Source organism: Serinus canaria, chromosome 7 (assembly GCF_022539315.1).
Source record: "Serinus canaria isolate serCan28SL12 chromosome 7, serCan2020, whole genome shotgun sequence".
Taxonomy (NCBI): domain Eukaryota; kingdom Metazoa; phylum Chordata; class Aves; order Passeriformes; family Fringillidae; genus Serinus; species Serinus canaria.
In genome coordinates, this window is record NC_066321.1 from 29,375,731 (window position 1) to 29,393,978 (window position 18,248).

At 46.0% G+C, this 18,248-nt stretch overlaps 1 protein-coding gene and 1 long non-coding RNA gene across 2 annotated transcripts in view; one reads left to right on the plus strand and one right to left on the minus strand.

Annotated features, from left to right (window-relative positions):
* Positions 1–18,248, minus strand: part of LOC127059824 (uncharacterized) — a 73,617-nt gene that overhangs the window by 33,485 nt on the left and 21,884 nt on the right. The gene's annotated exons all lie outside the window — the stretch shown is intronic.
* On the plus strand, positions 1,580–12,142 carry CAVIN2 (caveolae associated protein 2). The gene is made up of 2 exons (XM_009088120.4): positions 1,580–1,984; positions 9,584–12,142. Exons 1-2 carry the CDS (start codon positions 1,580–1,582, stop codon positions 10,367–10,369), a joined length of 1,191 nt encoding a protein of 396 aa, XP_009086368.2. The 3' UTR covers positions 10,370–12,142.

The window sequence follows — 18,248 nt, forward strand, 5'->3', positions numbered from 1 at the left end:
AAGGTAACATTGCAGAACATTCAGGGGCTCAAGCACACAGCATTTGAAATGGGTAACTCATTTGCATAGCTCTTCAGTCATTAGGTTTTATTCCTTCTCATGGCAAAATGCTTTTTTTCTTTTCTTCTGTGTACAAAGGACAGAAATCATGGCCATTTGGGCTCCAAATAGATGCTTTTAACCTGCAGGATGTAGGGAAATCATAAAGCATAACCAGCCAAATATTAGAAAATGTTTTATGTCAGCCACCCAAATTTCAGAGTCCTGTATACCCAAACATTGGAAACATCTGTGCTGCAGCAAGAAGTCCTGTTTCCAAGCAAATGCAGAGGGTAGATATTGGCTGCCTGAAAACATCAGCACAGGATGAAACACCCAAGCCCATCATGGAATGTTGCAACAATTTCTCTGGTGATAACAGATAAAGTTATGCTCTATTCTAAATAAACAGCTTGGTATTTCTTCATGCCAAACAGCTCCTTTTGGTGCTCGGGAACACAGTGCCTCTGCCACCACACCCAGTTTATCACTGTTCCCCCAAAACAGCCACGCTGAACCTTATGATTCTTTCTTACTGAAGAAAGCCTGGAAAACCCAGGCAGGACAACCAGAGTGCCCAGCTAATCTCCACATCCCAAGCAAGGAATCCAAGCTCCTGGCATTCCCTCCATCCATGCAAGACCACACTTGTTTCAGATTTTTTACTAACTAAACAAATTAGAATAGAATAGAATAGAATAGAATAGAATAGAATAGAATAGAATAGAATAGAATAGAATAGTCATCAGCTAAATTATTTTTAAAGCCCGGTAATAATACCAATAAAAACAATGAGGAGATAAAAATATTTACATTATTATTTTTAAAAAGCCCAAAACCCCGTCTGGTGTTGCACGGGGTGGAAGGAATTACGGGAGCTTTGATTCACCGTGAGTCAATGTTTCATAAGTTGGTTAATTATTATGACAATTATTACAAATCATCATCAGGATGCTGATATAAGAATAAATATACGGCTATAATTTTATTGTATATTGTCAGGGCACATTAATATGTGGTTAATGTAATAATTGATGTATTTATTACGGTAGTAACTTACTTTGTAAAACAGCACGCTTTTTTTACAAGCACCTCGACATACGATTACTGCAATAATTGCGATATTGCAGTAATTACAGCAATAATTACAGCAATAATTTAAACACTTTTAATTATTCTTAATAGTTTAAGGCCTTCAGCCTAGAACTCCGGTCTACACCCACAACCTCTCTCCGGGACGATCCCCACCAACACAGTCTCCTTCTCCTCCTCCTGGCGAGGGGCTGCATTCCGCGGTATCTCCTGCCATCTACTGATGCTGCCGGGCAGGCAGCGAGCGCGCCGCGGCCGCTCACCGCGCTCACCGCATTCCCCGCGGGCCGGACGGGGCCGGGCCGGGCCGGGGGAGGCTCGGCGCTGCCGGGGCGGTCACAGCCGCTGCCCGGGGCGGGCCGGGGCCGGGCTCTGCCGAACCCTCCCCGGGGCAGGGCGGGGGCGCTGCCCTTATAGCGGCTGCGGGCGCGGTGCGGGCCGTGCAGCCATGGGCGAGGCGGCGGCCGTGGGTAGCGCGGTACCGCCGCTGCCGGCGGCGGCCGAGGTGGCGGCGGGCGGCGGGCAGGTGAACGCGCTGACCGTGCTGGCCCTGCTGGAGAAGCTGGTCTCCATGCTGGAGAAGGTGGAAGGCAAGCAGCAGCAGATGGAGCAGAGGCAGCGGGGCCTGGAAGGGACGGTGCGGTGCATCCAGGCGGACGTGGTGAAGCTGTCCCACAGCCACGACGCCACGGGCGAGGCGGTGGAGAAGCTGCTGGAGAAGTCGCGGAAGGTGTGCGCGAACACCCGCGCCGTGCGGGAGCGCCTGGACCGCCAGTGCGACCAGGTGCGCCGCCTGGAGCAGCACCACGCCCAGCTGCTCCGCCGAGACCGCTTCAAGGTGCTCATCTTCCAGGTGAGAGCCCCGGGAACAGCCCGCTGCTGCTGCTGCTGCTCGCTGCCTGCTAACCCTCCGCACACTCCCGACACCAGAGCTGGCTTTGTGCTAACGCGGCAAATGTGGAAGAAAAAAACCTCTTCACCCCAACAGACTTGGGGAAAGAGTAGTCTTCTTCTAACTCTTAAACCTGGGGGGCGTGCCCTCTTTTATTCTTAGCAAATTCAGGAGAAACGCCTGCATTTCCTCTTCGTGGACGTGCGGAAAACGTGTTTTCCTAACTCTTAGGAAATCTGGGAAAAGAGCTGTCTTCCTTTTTTACTCTTGCAAACTTGAGGAAAACACTTTTCCTTTTTTTGGCTAACTTTTGCTAAACTTTGGGAAAGAATAGAATAGTATATTCTCGGTTACCTTTGCAGTCTTGGAGCCCTCTTTAACTCTTGCAATTTTGTAGATAAAATTTTTTGCTAACTCCTAGCAAACGTGAGGAAAGAGACCTTGTTTTGCTAACTCTTAGCATGCCGTGAGGAACCTGCCACCTTTTATTCTCTGCAAATGAAGGGAAAGAGATGTGTTTTACTAACTCTCAGCATATGTTTGGGAAAAGCTTTGTTTTATTATGTGTTTTGGGGTTCAGGTAAACTGGAAAGGCCCTTATGTTTTTCCAGACTCTTGGCAAACTTGAGGAAAGAGCCCGTTTTGCAAACTTGCAGTGGAAATGTCTCTAAAAATTGCCACTGCCTCTGCCCTTGGAAGCAGGAGAGGGGCAGGGCTGCATCTCCCTGTGTCCTGGTGCCCTGCTTCACTCTGCAGGACTGATCTGGCCCATTCAGGGATGAGCTAAAAATTCAGCTGAGAAACTTTGCTTCCTGGGAGTCCATCCAGTGATAGCAGCAGTTTGCATATTTTCCCCTTTTTAAGCAATGGCCTGGATAGAGCACGCCGTGAGTTTAACTAAACACAGGACGTGGCTTTCACATATTTTTTAAAAAATCAAGACAGGCCTCCACAAATCACTGAGGGAGGGCAGGAGAGCAGATGCTGGGCTGGGGTAGTCACAGCTCAGGCACCTCAGCATTCTGAGCTTGTCAGCTGGGTGTTACCTCTGTCAGCCACTAACTCTGCTCCTTGGCTCCTTGGGTCATTTTCCTAAACAATCCCAAAATAAGAGAGTGGTGCTTGATCATAAAAAGCTGGCAGGCCTGGTGAGTGCACAGGCAATTCCCCCAGAAAGGAAGCCCCCACCTCTCTGCTTATTGTTCTCCCAAATTGCAGTCCAGGCTTGTCAGGCCAGAAGAGGAGGAGCTGCAGCGTGTTCCCACCCCAGAAGGAATGTGGAAATTATTCCAGAGACTGGGTAAATTAAAAGACACATGTTCTCTGCAGTTCTGCAAGTAATTTAGGATCCATGCCTGTGACTGTGTTCACAGGGGTCCCAGGATGAGGGAAGAGATGAGAAAGTTGACTCCATGTTCAGAAGGCTGGTTTATTATTTTATTATTTATATTATATTAAAGCTATACTAAAAGAACAGAAGAAAGGATTTCATCAGAAGGCTGGCTAAGAATAGAAAAGGAATGAATAACAAAGGTTTGTCTGTGACCCAGCCAGTCTGGACAGCTGGGCTGGGATTGGCCATGAATGAGAAACAACCACAGAGACCAATCCCAGCCCCACCTGGTGCATCCCACAGCAGCAGAGAATCATTGTTTGCAGTTTGTTCCTGAGGCCTCTCAGCTTCCCAGGAGGGAAAATCCTAAGGAAAGGATTTTTCATAGAACATGTGGGTGACACATGACCGTGCTGTCTTCCAGGCCCCGTTAGCTAATGACTGGCTAATGAACTGACAGGTTCAGACCTAGACAGTGTCCTGTGGGGTGGGTGCACCAGCAAGGCCTGGGGGAAGGTAATTTTTAACATTTCTCATGCCTCTGAGTGTGAGAATTAAAGCCTTGCTGTTGCAAGGAGTGCCTGCCTCCAGAGAACTCAATATTTACTATTTTAGGATGACATAATGCAGAGAGGAAAGACAAACAGAGCTCTGTGTGTGCAGGACAGCTGGCATGACCTCGGGTGGGGATCTTCCACTGGCAGCAATCTGCAGGGACTGGGTGAAAGCAACAATAAAAATCCTCAGGAAGGGTTTGAGGGCTAAAGCACTGCTGGCTCTTTCCTGACACTGAATAGGGCTGTAAGCTAAGGCCAGGTGAAACCTCTGAACCTTTCCTTAATAGTGCAAAAACCTAAGGCAAACAGCACAGGCCTGTGTCCCAGTGCAAGAGATAAAGAACATCCACTGCCTGTCCCTGGGCTGGTGCCTTTGGACAGCAGGTCTGTTCACCACAGTGCAGGATGGTCAACTTAACCAGTCCCAAGCCAGTGCAGATCAGGAGCACAAGGCTTAAAAAAAGAAACACTGCAGCTAAATTTGCTTAAAAAAAAAAAATAGATCAGCTTGGAGCTGGGAATTGCTCCTGGCAGTGTCCTGGAGCTAAATGGCAGCATGGAGTGTCCCTCCTTTCAGGCTGGAGGAGGGACAGTCTGGTAGTCAGCAGGGCCACTGCCTTGCTGGGATAAGTGCACAGGGGGAACAACAGCAGGCTGGCTGGGTTTCTGTCCTGCCTTGCACAGGAATCCATGGAAAAACAATTGCAGGAAGGAGAAGTCACATAATGAAGGCGTATTGACGCCAGATCTCTGGGAAAACAAAGGGGAATCTGGATGTGTGGGACTCCTCTTCAGCTGGGGGATCCTTCTCTTCCACTGAACAAAACAATGCCAAACTTCACAGAGCATGTTCCTCATTAGAAGCAGCTTCCCCAGCTTAGCCAGACAGCTCAATATGAAATAAAAATTCACATTAGTGATTCAGTTCTGCGTTCAGCACCTACCCCAAACTCCCTAATACTTGGTGGGAGCACTGAGCAAAGCCAAAACACACGACTGAGCTCCAGCTCTGCATTTTATCAAGTTGTGCTGCCACGTGCCAGCATCAGCTTTCCCTCTGCAGATGCACTGAGAATGAACTGTGTTTAGAAAAGTTCACCTATTTACATATTTTCCATTAAAATGCTCTTAGTTTTCTCTCCCTAGAACGTCTGCATATATTTCTTTAATTGGTGGCATATTTTAAGGGAGCTCCATTCCAAGAATTTGAGGATGCAAAAGTTATTATAAATGACACAGCAATTCAGCAAAACACTGAAGTGACTGTTTTAAAAATCCTCGTTAAGCTTTGGCATTGTTCCCCTCTATTTTGTTCTCACCACATGACCAGCTTTTTGGTTCTGGTTTGGTGGGGGCTTTGTTTGCTTTTTTAGCTGCAGAAGCGGAATGGAAGATAAAAAAAGGCTCATGTTTAATTTTTCAATTAAATGTCATGTTTACTGGTGAAATGTCATGGAAATAGGACAGATAAAATAAGTGAAAATTGCACCTTGGGGTCAAGCACAGCTAATATTCAAGTCCTTTTCAGATGCTGCTGTTGGTAAATCCTTCATCCTAAAATGAAACAAGAGGAGGGCACCAAAAACTATCCATTTTATTGTACCTTTTTATAGGAATAATTGCTACACCTTTTTGTTCAGATCACTGCAATAATCTTTTGCAAAAGCAACTTCAAGCTCACAAATGAACAAGCGAGGGAAGCAGAACTACAAGCTGATAATGCTGCATTCCCTGCTGGAGCCTTGCAGGGAGAATACCCTGATGCTGATTAATGACAGAAATTCCTCCCACAGCTCTTGGGGCTCGCCCCAGCTGTGCTGTGGGAGGTCAGGGTGCAGTGCAGCCACCACCCCAGCCTGCCCAGGATGTGCAAAGGGACCGGGGGCACTTTGCTCCTGCCCTCCCTCCCCACCGTGACACCCAAGCCTGCAGAGCTGCATTTGTCCAAAGGAAAGGAGCTGGAGCTGGTTTCAGGAGGATTTGTCATGTTTTGACCTATTTTAACAAGTTTTAGGCTCCTGATCATTTGGGCATGTGACAGCATCATACAGAGGAGCAGCACTGGGAAAATGCCTTCTCTCCTTCTTGAAGGTCACGGCCTCACACAGCAAATATAACAAAAGGAACCAAACCAAAGCAGATTGATTTCCCTCATGCAGCATCAGAGAATCAGCACTTCTGAGTAAATTAGCTACCTGTTAACTCAGGCCACCCAGTTTTGTAGCACATTCCTATGGATCTTACTCCTTTTTGTAAAATACAGGGATGAAATTCTGACCTGCAGGAAGTTCCCGAGGATGGCTGATGAAAGCCACAAGGAAGGCACTGATTTTAACTGTGCAAGTATTACTGGTGTTAGCAGGAGTTGTGTTATGCAGAGGACTTCCACTATTCTCTTCATCTCCTACATGGAAAAATGAAATTCAGAGGAGCCAGCTACCTACAGTCAAGCCCATCTGAGAAAAAAAATGCAAGGGCTGTTTTTGAACTCAGATGTGGAAAATACAAAGATGTATTGCTTTCTTAGAATTTTAGATTAGATCAAGAAGAAGAGATCAAAGTTCTACTTCTTTTGGCATGGAAAATAGTTATGCAGTTTGTAACAGCTGGCATTTTTCAGTGTATTGTTCTAGTCTTCCTAAATGATATAAGAACCTGCTTTAAAATGTATCAGAAACAAAATACAGCTGTCACATAAACTTGTAAGACCAAAAAGTTATCAATAGCCCACTTACAAGGTGTTATCAGTAACCATGTTTGAAATAGAAATGTCTGTTCCACCACAGAGCATTCCTGCTATAGCACCCTCGTGTTTCCAAAGCATTTTACTTCATTTATTTCCATTTGCATTTTAATGGTTCCTGTAATCCCGAGGTCTTTGGGAAGCAGGACATGGGAAGCTGTCATTCCCATTTTATAAGCACACCAATAGATGCCCAGAGGCTGATGTTTTCCAGAGCTTAGACAGAGGGCTGATCCCTTGAATTCCAGCACTGCCTAATAGCCAGAGACCACCTAGGATCTGCTTTCAATTCAGTCATTAGCTCATTATTATACAGTATATTTTTGTTTGGGTTTTTTTTTCCCCCTTTATAAACATGGGTAGCTTGACAGTCTTTCTTCTGCTCAGAAAATTGATAAAAATTGTAAGCAAATCTGCATCCATATTATTCTAGAGACTGCATGCAGCACTTCAGTTCAGCAGGAATACTGTAGACAGAGCCAAGCTGACCTTGAGAAGGACCTTTCAGACCCATCTCTGGCTCAGACTGCGCTGTGATTAAACTCACATGACACCACTTTCCTAGATAAAATACTTAAAAAGTAACAACCCACCTCTTTGCTCGTTAAAATCAGAGCTTTCTGTACCACTCAGGCACTTACACCTGAATGTTCAGATGTCTAAAACTGTGTGTGATTACGTAGGTTTGGAAAGAATGCACTAGACATGAAAATTATGTTTTATACTGAGTTCTCGTGCTCTGGGGAATAATTCAACGCTGCACCCACTCTTGTAATCCACATTTCATTAACTGCAGTGGAGAGAAAATACAAATATTTGTACAGCAGTTAGCAGCTGGTTTCACTTAAAGCTGGTGCAGGTTTCCTTTGTTTTGTTATCCTGGTCACTGTTGCTGACAGTTGCAACAACAGAATAGGTGTGGGGAGAGGAGTGTGGGGTTCAATAGATGCTCCCCTGCAGGCAGAGGGCTTGAACAGCTGTGTGCCAGTGGATCTGATTGAGGCCACTGGCCCAGAGAGGTGTGCAGATCCCATAGGAATAAAGCATGTACAGACTGTCAAACCAGCATCCATTTCTTTTATACTTCTCATTTTCATATCCACACAAGATACTAACCAGCACACTCAAATCACTCTGTGTGTATGTATAATATATGGTATAAAATTATTCTGCCTGTTGCATAGTCTTGGGTTCCAGAAGGGCTACCAAAGCAGTCCTAGTTTTTAACAGAATAACAGAAAGAATTAGGTTGGAAAGGAGATTATTGAGCCCAGCCTGTGACCCAGGACCACCTTGTCAAGCAGACTTTGGCACCAAGTGTCACGTCCAGTCTTTTCTTAAACACCTCCAGGGACACCTCCACCACCTTCCTGGGCAGCACATTCCAGTGTCTAATCACTCTCTCTGTGAAGAAATTCTTCCTAATGTCCAACCTGCCCTCTTTGACACACAGTTTAAGTGTCCTCTTGTCCTATCACTGGTTGCCTGGGAGAAGAGCCTGACCCCCACCTGGCCACAACCTCCTTTCAGGGAGTTGTAGAGAGCAATAAGGTCACCCCTGAGCCTCCTCTTCCCCAGACTAAACAACAGCCATGTACAACAGCCTTGACAGCAAATTTAACCCAAGACACCATTCTCTGCAGTGATCACAACCGTGTGCTCAGTCCTGAAATAATGAGCATGAGCTTGGAAGTGTATGTGGCCTTTTTCCCCCTTAACTGTACGCTCGGGCCCACTAGGGACAGATCTGAGACTATTACAGCCATTTCACTCAGCACTTACTGCTTTTTGTACCTAAAGATAAATGTGGAGGGAGGAGGGAAAAGAAAATCCTCCCAATGCACGTGGGGAAGTGAAATTGCATGCACTCTGTCTGAAAGCGATAAAGAGGGTAATGGGTAGAGACTATGCAGATCCAGGGCTCCAAGTGCTGAGAGGGGAGGGGAGTGTGCAGAGAGCCTCATTTTCTTTGCATGGGTAGATGCCTGCAAAACCTGCAGAGAACAGAGTGCTCATTGTGCTGCCTCTGAGCTGCTCGGGGGTGCAGAGCTTGTGCATCTTGTGGGCACAGACATCCCTCGTTAAGACCTGCAGCTTCTGCCCTTGCTCAGCCTCTTTTGGTTTTAGATTCTTTCTTTCTGTGTCCTTTCTTGGTTTTGTTTCTAAAAAGCAATACTTTCCCTGTTAGCTGGAAGCTCTTTTTCTCTATGTGGTATAGTGTCTTTTTATTTTTGTATACCTTAAATTTGCATCCTTACATTTCAAGGAGTTGCCCCCTTCACATTTTAATACTTACCAACAAAATTTATTAGTTTGGTTTTCTTTTCTGTAAATTGCTGTAAAATAGGATATACTCTAAACACCATAAACTTCATTGTTTCTCAGTATCAACAATCCATTTCTAAAAGCAACATAGATTTTCCAGGAATATGGCAAAAGTGCTCACTGCATTTGCCATTTGAGATACTTCCCAGATGCACCCAACACCTCTGCAGGGATATTCTCAGTCTTTGGCTCAAGAAGCTGAGAGCTCTGTGGGGTTAGGTGACTTTTGGAGGTGTGCAGTACAACCTCCCTCCCACCTGTCCCTTCTCCCCAGGGACAGGTGTACAACTCGACAGCTAAATTCTCATTAAAGAATAGCTAGTATAAATTAAAAGAACAGGGTTTCCATTCTGCATCCATCCCAGGTCACTTTGAAAGAGTAGTCTCACAGCTGACAGCTCAGCAGTCTCAAACTTTACCAGATAATTGGTTCAGTGGGCTTTGAGTGGTTTGTCACTGGTTAAATGTATTGAAAAAAACCAATAGATGTTCAACATTGATCTCATCATGGGGAGGGGGAAAATAATTGTTCAGGGTTGTGCTTTGTTTATTAAATTTGTATCCTGTGAACTATGAAACTCAAATATTGTCAATTCTTTCAGGAGGAAAATGAGATCCCTGCCAGTGTTTTTGCAAAAGAGCCTGTTCCTAGCATTACAGAAGGAAAAGAGGAGCCTGTGGATGAGAACAAGACCCTGGAAGAAACCTTGCACACAGTGGAGTTGGGTTCAGATGATGAAATGTTTCCTGAGGGAGATGACTTGGATGACAGCGCAGAGGAGAAAACAGAAGAATCGAGAGCTGAGAAACTTAAAAGATCCAGCCTCAAGAAGGTGGACAGCCTCAAGAAAGCATTTTCCCGCCAAAACATCGAGAAGAAGATGAACAAGATCAGCACGAAGATCGTGTCGCCCGAACGGAGAGAGAAGATCAGGAAGTCCCTCACTGTGCACCACCAGAAGTCCTCCTCTGCCAAGGGCTCGGCTTTCAAAGTGGGATTTGGCACGAAGAAAGGCCGTGAAGGGGAAAGCCCCGCCGAGGCCGAGGACAGGCGCTCCGAGACGGCCAGCGCCGAGCAGGCGGAGAACGAGGACGAGCTGTCCTTCGCCGACCTGCACTCGGACATGACCCCCAGCACCTCCCTGGCCCAGCAGGGCACGGCAGCCGGCGGCTCCCTGGAGAAGGAGCCCGCAGGGGAAGGCAAGGCCGCCATGAGCAACAACATCGAGCTGTCCATCGTGGAAGACGACGAAGAGTACGGCGTGCCTCTGGAAGTTTCTAGCCAGAAACTGTTGGATGAGAGAAACAACCCAGTTGGCGGGGAGGTGGAGCAACCTGATGAAGAAACGACCCAAGCAGCCGTCCTGCAGGTGGACCAAACAGCGTAGGCAGCCCGAGCCCCCTTCTCCTGCCTGACACACACCAGGAACTGGTTCCACCTGCGCAGGCAGGAGCAGCGGCTCTTCCATCCTTTCCTCTGCAGTGATAATTTATGGAATGCAGAGTGGGCAAGGTCAAGGACTAAAGCTGCAACGTGCTGTTTTGGGCCGAGTCACTGGGGTTCGTGAATTTAGAGATGCTGCCAGCTGGTGTCAGAGTCTTGCAGGAGGAGAGATGTCTGGTAGAAGCAAGCTGATCAGCTGGCTTTCTTAGAGTTAGGTCAGAGGAAGGTGTGGAGAGTAAAGACCCAAGCGTTTCTGTTCTCCTGTCTTGCCCCCAGTGTTCCCCAGCACTGTGAGTAGATTTGTATGTCAGTGTAGGAATACCAATGGGAATGTTTGATTTCAGTCTCCTTGCCGTGCTCTGTGAATGCCAACAGCCCCAATAATTGTGCACACACCTGCAGTTTGTGTGGGGCTTTGCTCCACGGCACCACAGGACTAAAAGAGCAGAGTGCTTGGAGGGCAAAGCTGAAAACCCAGATCCATCCATTTCAGTGGGGGAAAAATTTTTGCCAGTAATCACTCGCTATTCATTTATAAGAAATCACTGTGTTTAGGTAGGATGGGGGAAGGGGGCCAAAAAAAAAAAAAGTATTTTTCAATCTAACAGAGTTATGGAAATACATTAAGGACAAGCATGAATGTGTGATCAGTTACTGTACCTTTAAGGGTTCGGAAATTGGAAAGAAAAAAAGTGTTTGATAGGAACATGAAGGTATCCTGAAGAATATATGAAATGCTATGAAATGTAAAAAAAAAGCAAAAATAACCCCCCCCACAGTATTCAATCTATACTCCCAGCTTAGAGTATATATACTCAGATAACACTAATTAATTCATAGTCTTTATAGGAATATACTATCAGATTTTGCACCTGCACAACTTTGTATCTCAGAGTATTTTGAAAATAGCATAATTTATCTTTTTACAGATTATTTCGTATATAGAACTATATCTACACAGGAAACTTAGATAATTACAGGGATGTAAGGATACTTTCTTCAAAAAGGTGAAATACTCTTTCAGGCACGTCCAAAGGGAACAATGTGTTATGGATTGAACTTCATGGAAGGGATGAATTTACCCAAGTATGAGCCTGCAAAGCCACAGGATTTGGTTCTCTGCTAGTAACTTTGATCAAAGTCACCCACCTGCTCTCAAAATTACTAGTCTGTAATTTTTCAAAATTAATTGAAAGACAGTTTTTTCACTATGAATGTTCATTCCTGTCACTTAAAGGTGAGGGGCAAGGGAGGAAAGGGAAGCACAGTACCCACAACAGTTCCCTTACATCCTTGGTTGTTTATGCAGTGGGTTGTTTTTATTTTTTTACATACATAAAAATTCTACTGATACTTAACATTGCACTAAAAGGTTGCTTCCTTTTGTGTTTAGAATCACAAATTACAGGGGAAATACAAGCTACAGCAGAAGTACCATTATGAAATAATTAACAGGTATTACTCCACGGGGATAATATCTGTAACCAGTAAATCACACTGGAAGTTAGTTAGTTAGTCAGAACTTAGTGTAGGCAAGTACTGTTAAGAGTTAAGCTCTTAAGTGCATGGTATCATATAGAAGATACTGTTTCTAAGAAAAATCATGGCGTAACTCGTGCAGCTATATTTTTATTTTGTATTAACTACAGTGGATTTCAATAATTTTTACTTGTAACTAACTATGAGTATGACAAATAAAAGCATAATATGAAACACAGCCATGTCAGTCTTTGGGAGAAGCAGTCTGAGAGGCTGGCAAAGATGAAATTTAAAGGTCAAGTATTTATTACTTCAGTTCATGTCCCTGTTGTATCTATAGCATTTTCTTTTTCATCCTGTGCTGTTATTTAGCAACGCAAACACCAGTGCTTTGCTTTCCAGACACTTCTAGCCCATCTAAAAGTACTCAGGCACTTTCCAAAATCTCCTGGCTCACTCTGCATCTTTTTATTGGACTGCAGCATGCTCCTAATACCCTAAATAGACCTGAAAGCATATTTATATTGAAGACCACGTTCTGTTTATGCACACAGATAAACTCTTGTCTTCTGGAGTGCCACATAGTCTTTAGCAGGCTTAATTTTACTGACAGACCAAAGAAAGCACGTTTAACCTTTCTGCAGCAGCTGTCAACCTCCCACAGCCACGACGTGCTAACCAGGAGCCCCAGCATCATGTTTACATTTTGCTTTCAGATATGCTGGTTTGTTTGTCCTGCTAAGCTGTAATTCAAACAATACCCCTGGCCATGCTCTATCCAGTTCCAGAGATGCTGAAACGAGTCCCACCCACAGTGTTCTAAGAGCATTACATCAAACCCATTGGAGATGCAGATCCTGAGCACCTGGGGAAATTAACTCAAATACCCACTTCAGAATACAGCACACACACACAGACACCAGTTGCAGGACTGGAGTTAAATGTTTTGTCCATCACAGTTGCACATGTACAAGGACAGGTGGGTCTGTAATCCTGACAAACAAAAGAAAGCAAGCTTGGCAAGAGAGAAAAACGTTCTCTGGACGCGTGAATGCCTGCTTTTGTGCTCTCTTATAAACCGGAGGGGGAAGCAAGCTCAGGCTCTCAGGATGTTCCCCATTCCCCTTGCCTTCCACTCTGGAGGCCTGACTGAGCACATCAGCCTGCAGAAGTTGCTGTTTGAGGGGGGATTGTGGAGGATTGCAGACTGGGGGACCAGCAGCACTGCATTCTTTCACGCATCTCAAGTGCGCGCCTGATGCATTGTTCACAGGGGTCCCAGGATGAGGGGAGAGAGGAGAAAGTTGACTCCATGTTCACAAGGCTGATTTATTATTTTATGATATATATTATATTAAAACTATACTAAAAGAACAGAAGAAAGGATTCCATCAGAAGGCTGGCTAAGAATAGAAAAGGAATGAGTAACAAAGGTTTGTCTGTGACCCAGGCAGTCTGGACAGCTGGGTTGGGATTGGCCATGAATGAGAAACAACCACAGAGACCAATCCCAGCCCCACCTGGTGCATCCCACAGCAGCAGAGAATCATTGTTTGCAGTTTGTTCCTGAGGCCTCTCAACTTCTCAGGGGGGAAAATCCTAAGGAAAGGGTTTTTCATAGAACATGTCAGTGACACACGCCTGGATCTCGACAGGCTGGCAGATGTCAGGGACATGAGTATTCTGTGATGGTGCTGACAGGTTTGTCTGCATAATTACTTTTTTTAAAACTGCCTGTTTACACTTCCTAACTCGGTAACAGTGAACTCCACTTGTACCAGTATTCCTTGGAAGACCTGACCTGTGAGCTGCTGCACAGATTCAGAGCCTGACCTCCACCAGAACCGGCGGCAGCTCTGCACAAAGCAAAAGGGTGTGATAAAGCCCTTCAGGTATAAATATTTAAACTAGCAGCACTCAGCAGCTGCTGATACTTCCATTTTCAATGACACAAAACCAGCTGACATTTCTGTCCCCTTTTAGGGGAAAGAGCAAAGAGCATCCCATGTTGACCCCCACGTGCTAATCCACGAGCCAGCTCCTCTGTGAAAAGGCATGGATAGGGGTTTTCTGGGACATTTCACTGTCAAAGGCAGTGCAGTGAAAGCCATCATACAGGCCTGAGTGAAGCATGTTCTGTCTCTTTAACAGACAGAAGAAAGAGAAGAAAAGGATCAGAAGGTAAAATACACCTGGACAGCCCTTAACATGCAGTGAAAACCCTTTGTTGCTGCAGGCTGTAAATGCCAAACAGCTGCACAACTGATGGTTGATAGTCACACACTTAAAAAAGAGGTAAGCTCAGAAGAATTAGTGGAGTAATGGCAATTTGTTCAAGGTCAGACTCTTCACAAGGGGCCAGTCCAACCCTGAAAGTTAGTGAAAAGCCTTCAGCTGGCTCAAAAGGTGCTTTGAGCCACACAATGGTTTTGGGCCACACGTACAGCTCCTGTGATCATCAGTAAACTGCACGCACAGATGCAGGATATGGGAGCCCTGTATCTCCCCAGTCCAATCTGCTTAGCTCATCAACCCAACAAAAAGCTTTCCTGCCATCAGCAGGGCAGATGCAGCGGTGTGGCAGAAAGGAAGGCTCTGCCCTGCTTTGCAGGCTGCATTGGGAGCAAAATTTCAAGCTGAGTTCTGACTGCAAGGTTTGTGCTGTCGGGAGCTGCCTGTGACAGAGAGAGCACAGCTACAGCTCTTGAAAACAACATCAGGGAGGCAGGGGTAAAAGTTCTCCTGTGACCCACTGAGACACACTCACTCTGGGAGGCAAGGGGAAGGTGTCAGGGAGTCTTCCTAGAGGCAAAGAAAAGGGTTCACCCATAGCAAAGCGCAGCCTGCAGCTGTCTGGCCCCGGCCCTGGCCAGGGTTTTGCCTGGGCAAGGAAACGAGGGGCAGGGAAGAGCTGGCAGAGCCCCGGAGGTGCTGACTCAGCAGCCAGGCATCCACCGCTCCCTGACTCACCGCCCCGGCTTTCCCAAATAGTCGGAAAAAGGCTGAGAGCCACTTTCCACCGCTTCAGACTGCCTGTTGCCAGGGTTTTGTTTCAGGATTTGCACTGAACCAGCACCCACCCCGGGCTGGGTCTGACTGCGTGCACAAAGAAATTTTAATCAGCACACTTGCAGCTGTCAGCGGTGCCCGATCTTTCCTGCCCTCCCTTCCATCAAACTGCCTTTTCCCCCTTCCTCTCACTCCACCGAGTCATTTGTGGGAGTCTGCATTCAAATAAGGAACTCTCCCCAGCTGCATGTTGGAAACTGATAATCAATGTCATCTTTAATTTTTCTTATGTGGTTATCCCCTTTAATGGACTGTGCTGCAGTAACTGGGAATAAATCTGCTTTGGGTTAAGCTAGAGATTGTTATTTATTTTTCTTTCAGATCAGAGATTAATATTGCTGTATGACCATTGGCACTAACCTCTTTTTCCATAGCAACACCAAAGAGAACATAAACTATGACTCATAATTTCTCTCTGGAGGACTTTTTTGTAATTATGATCATTCCACAGTTCCTAAAATATGTTAGCTGATATATAGCTCTGGTATAACAGCTTTGATTTTCCTTCATTTGAACACCCAGGCAGAAAGAAGAGACTTCCATTATTTTCTCTCTCTCAGGCTGAGCTGAACACTACACCAAGTATCATATATTCATTATTCATTATAACTGTGTGGCTCCTAAAAACTCCACAGCAATGTTTTCTTCATGAAGGTGAAACAGGTTTACTCACTTTCAATAACCTTAAATAATACTGACCTTCCAGAAGAAGAGTGGTGTCCTTCCCCCCATGGTTAGTAAATTGGGGTCTGAGAGCTGGAATTGATCCAAACTGGGAGCTGTACTGTACTGGCTGGCAGCAAGGTTGCACACTAGCATTTTGCTCCTCTGCCACTCAGTGGCTTTAAACTCCAACCTTTCCTGTCCCTCAGATCACAGCTGCGAGGCACTGTCCAAATTCCATAATCATGGTGATGCTCTGCACTCCCTTCAGTGAAAATCTGGCCTTGGAACAACTTGTCCTTACAGCTCCCTGGAATCAGATAATCATATTGGATCACCACAAGAGATTACATGACTCTGTGTGTGTGTGTGGCTGCCCTACATGTCCCTTACAACACAGTCTGCTGCGTTGTACTGGGGCAGAGTGCTCAGAGAACCTCCAGTGCCTGTTGCTGGAGAATAATTAGAAACACACAGTTAGCAAATTCAAGGACACACACGTTCAGCCCACAGCCATAATCCAAAATGGAGAGACAGGACAAGCTTGGATCTCTCTCTCTGCTCTGCAGGGTGATCCCCAGCAGCTGAAGCAAGCCCAGATTGCACCAACAGAAGGGACACATGGCTTGCTCTTGGCCTTTCCAGTGTGAAGCTGCACAGGCAGGCTCAGGCTTGTGCAGGCACAACATGAAGGAGCAGAACACCAACCAACACAGCATCAATCACACCACAGGCTTCTCCACTCCTCCCTCAAGGTGGGAAAAACACCCACTTGAAGGGGGGGAGCAGAAAGTCACTGTAACCCCTGTGCATTATCTGCAGTGAGGAGACTCTGGCTGTGCCTTCTTTACTGCCTGCCATCAGGCTGGAGCTCTGTAGAAGTGCAGGTGGTGTGAACTGATGGGAACTGGAAATGTGCAAGACAGTGTTAGGAACAAGCAGCACACGAGGGATGGCTGCACTGCCCACCACAGGCACACACCCATTTAGATCAAGTACCAGGCACAGCCCCACTGCAGAAACACAGCACTGGTCAAGAAAATTTATCTTATTCCTCAGCCACTTAGCTCCTGATGTCCTACACTATCCATTTAAAGGGAGTTTCAGCATCTTTCCAGAGTGCTGCCAGCTACAGTCATAGATGCCCTGCTGTTACTTGTTCCTTCTGACATGCCTGAAGGCAAACGAGCCCCATGAGGGTGACAACATGAGCTGCATTAACTCCCTGCCTGCTCCCTGATGCACTGCAGCTCACCACAGCACTGCCAGAGACATGGGAAAAGGGACACTGGGAGCATCTGACTAGTGGTAAACAAATGATGAGCACAGGGAAGTTGCCTGCATTTGCAGGGTCATTGTCACTTCCACATGGCCACAGTGAAAGCTGTGAGACTTTTTAAAATAACCCTAATTTCCCTTCAAGGCTCACCATTTCACTGTGGGCAGTAGCTGGAGGCTGGCAGTCTGAGAGCAGGCTAGGACTGAAAGCTGAAGGGTGACATGGCACCTAAGGGCTCTGTAAATATGTCCTGGGTAAAGCTGAAAAGGAGGAGGTTTCTTTTGGCACATTCAGGCATAAGCTCTTTAGGAGAACACCTGTGTGTGCCACTGCACAACTCTTCAAAGGAAAGGCAAGCTGCAGGACTCAGAAATACACATTTCTAGGACTAGGCTCAACAGCACAGAGATCTCCACTGAAACAAAATCATGCTGTAGCTATTAAACACTACCTATGCCACAGATAGGAAATGTATGTGACACACAGCTTCAAATAAGGTGAGAACCTGGAAAGGTTTGAATGGATTTTGAAGTGGCTGTAAATTCTTTTGCTAAAAAGGGAAGCAGACTGGTAGGATCCTACAAATCTAGTCCTAAAAAACAATGCATCAGGGATATTTTAATTTTAATTAGCTCCCAGTAATTTTTAATGATACAATAGTTGACATGCAGCCAGAAGTGGAGGGAGGCATTAAACAAGAAGTGTGTAGGAGGAGAAAAAAGTAGGAAAATGTGGATAAGAAGTGGAACAGCAGGGTATGCATGAGAGAAGGGAATGTGTGAGGGAAGGAGTCACTAGGAAGGGTGGGGAACTGGAGGAAGGAGCTGAAAGGCTACTGAGAAACACCGGCAGAGTGCCCAGAACAAAGCCTGGGACAGAACCAAGAGGCACCAACAAAAAGGGGAAAAAGGAAAACCAAGGGTCAGCAGGGTCTGCAGTTCAACAAGATGGAAATGGGAGTAGGGAATCAGGATTACTGTGGGACAGCTGCCATGGAAGAGACAGCCACAGTGAGCAAAGAGCTCAGTATTTATCATCTCTCTACCTGCCAAAATGTATTGCTGAAGCAATGCCCAGGATTAGGTCTAGAAGTGATTTTTACTCCACAATGTAGTCAATCATTTTTATTTTGCTTAGAGTTTTTTGTTCCTTCTGTATGACAAAAGTTGGAATAGGCAAAAGCAACATCTTACATCCAAATAGCCCAGCCTGAGGCTGCACAAACCCAGCACCTCCTTGCAGACCAGGGGCAGGCAGGGTTTGCTGGAAGCACTGAGGAGTGCACCTCCAGCAGCTGGATTGCCCTGGCAGACCCCTGAACCCCAGGGCATCG

Excerpts from the sequence above, each read along its gene's own strand:
- CAVIN2 (XM_009088120.4), top strand. The coding sequence starts at position 1,580 with ATGGGCGAGGCGGCGGCCGTGGGTAGCGCGGTACCGCCGCTGCCGGCG. Across the intron at positions 1,985-9,583 it reads TCAAGGTGCTCATCTTCCAG|GAGGAAAATGAGATCCCTGC; the intron begins GTGAGAGCCCCG and ends CAATTCTTTCAG.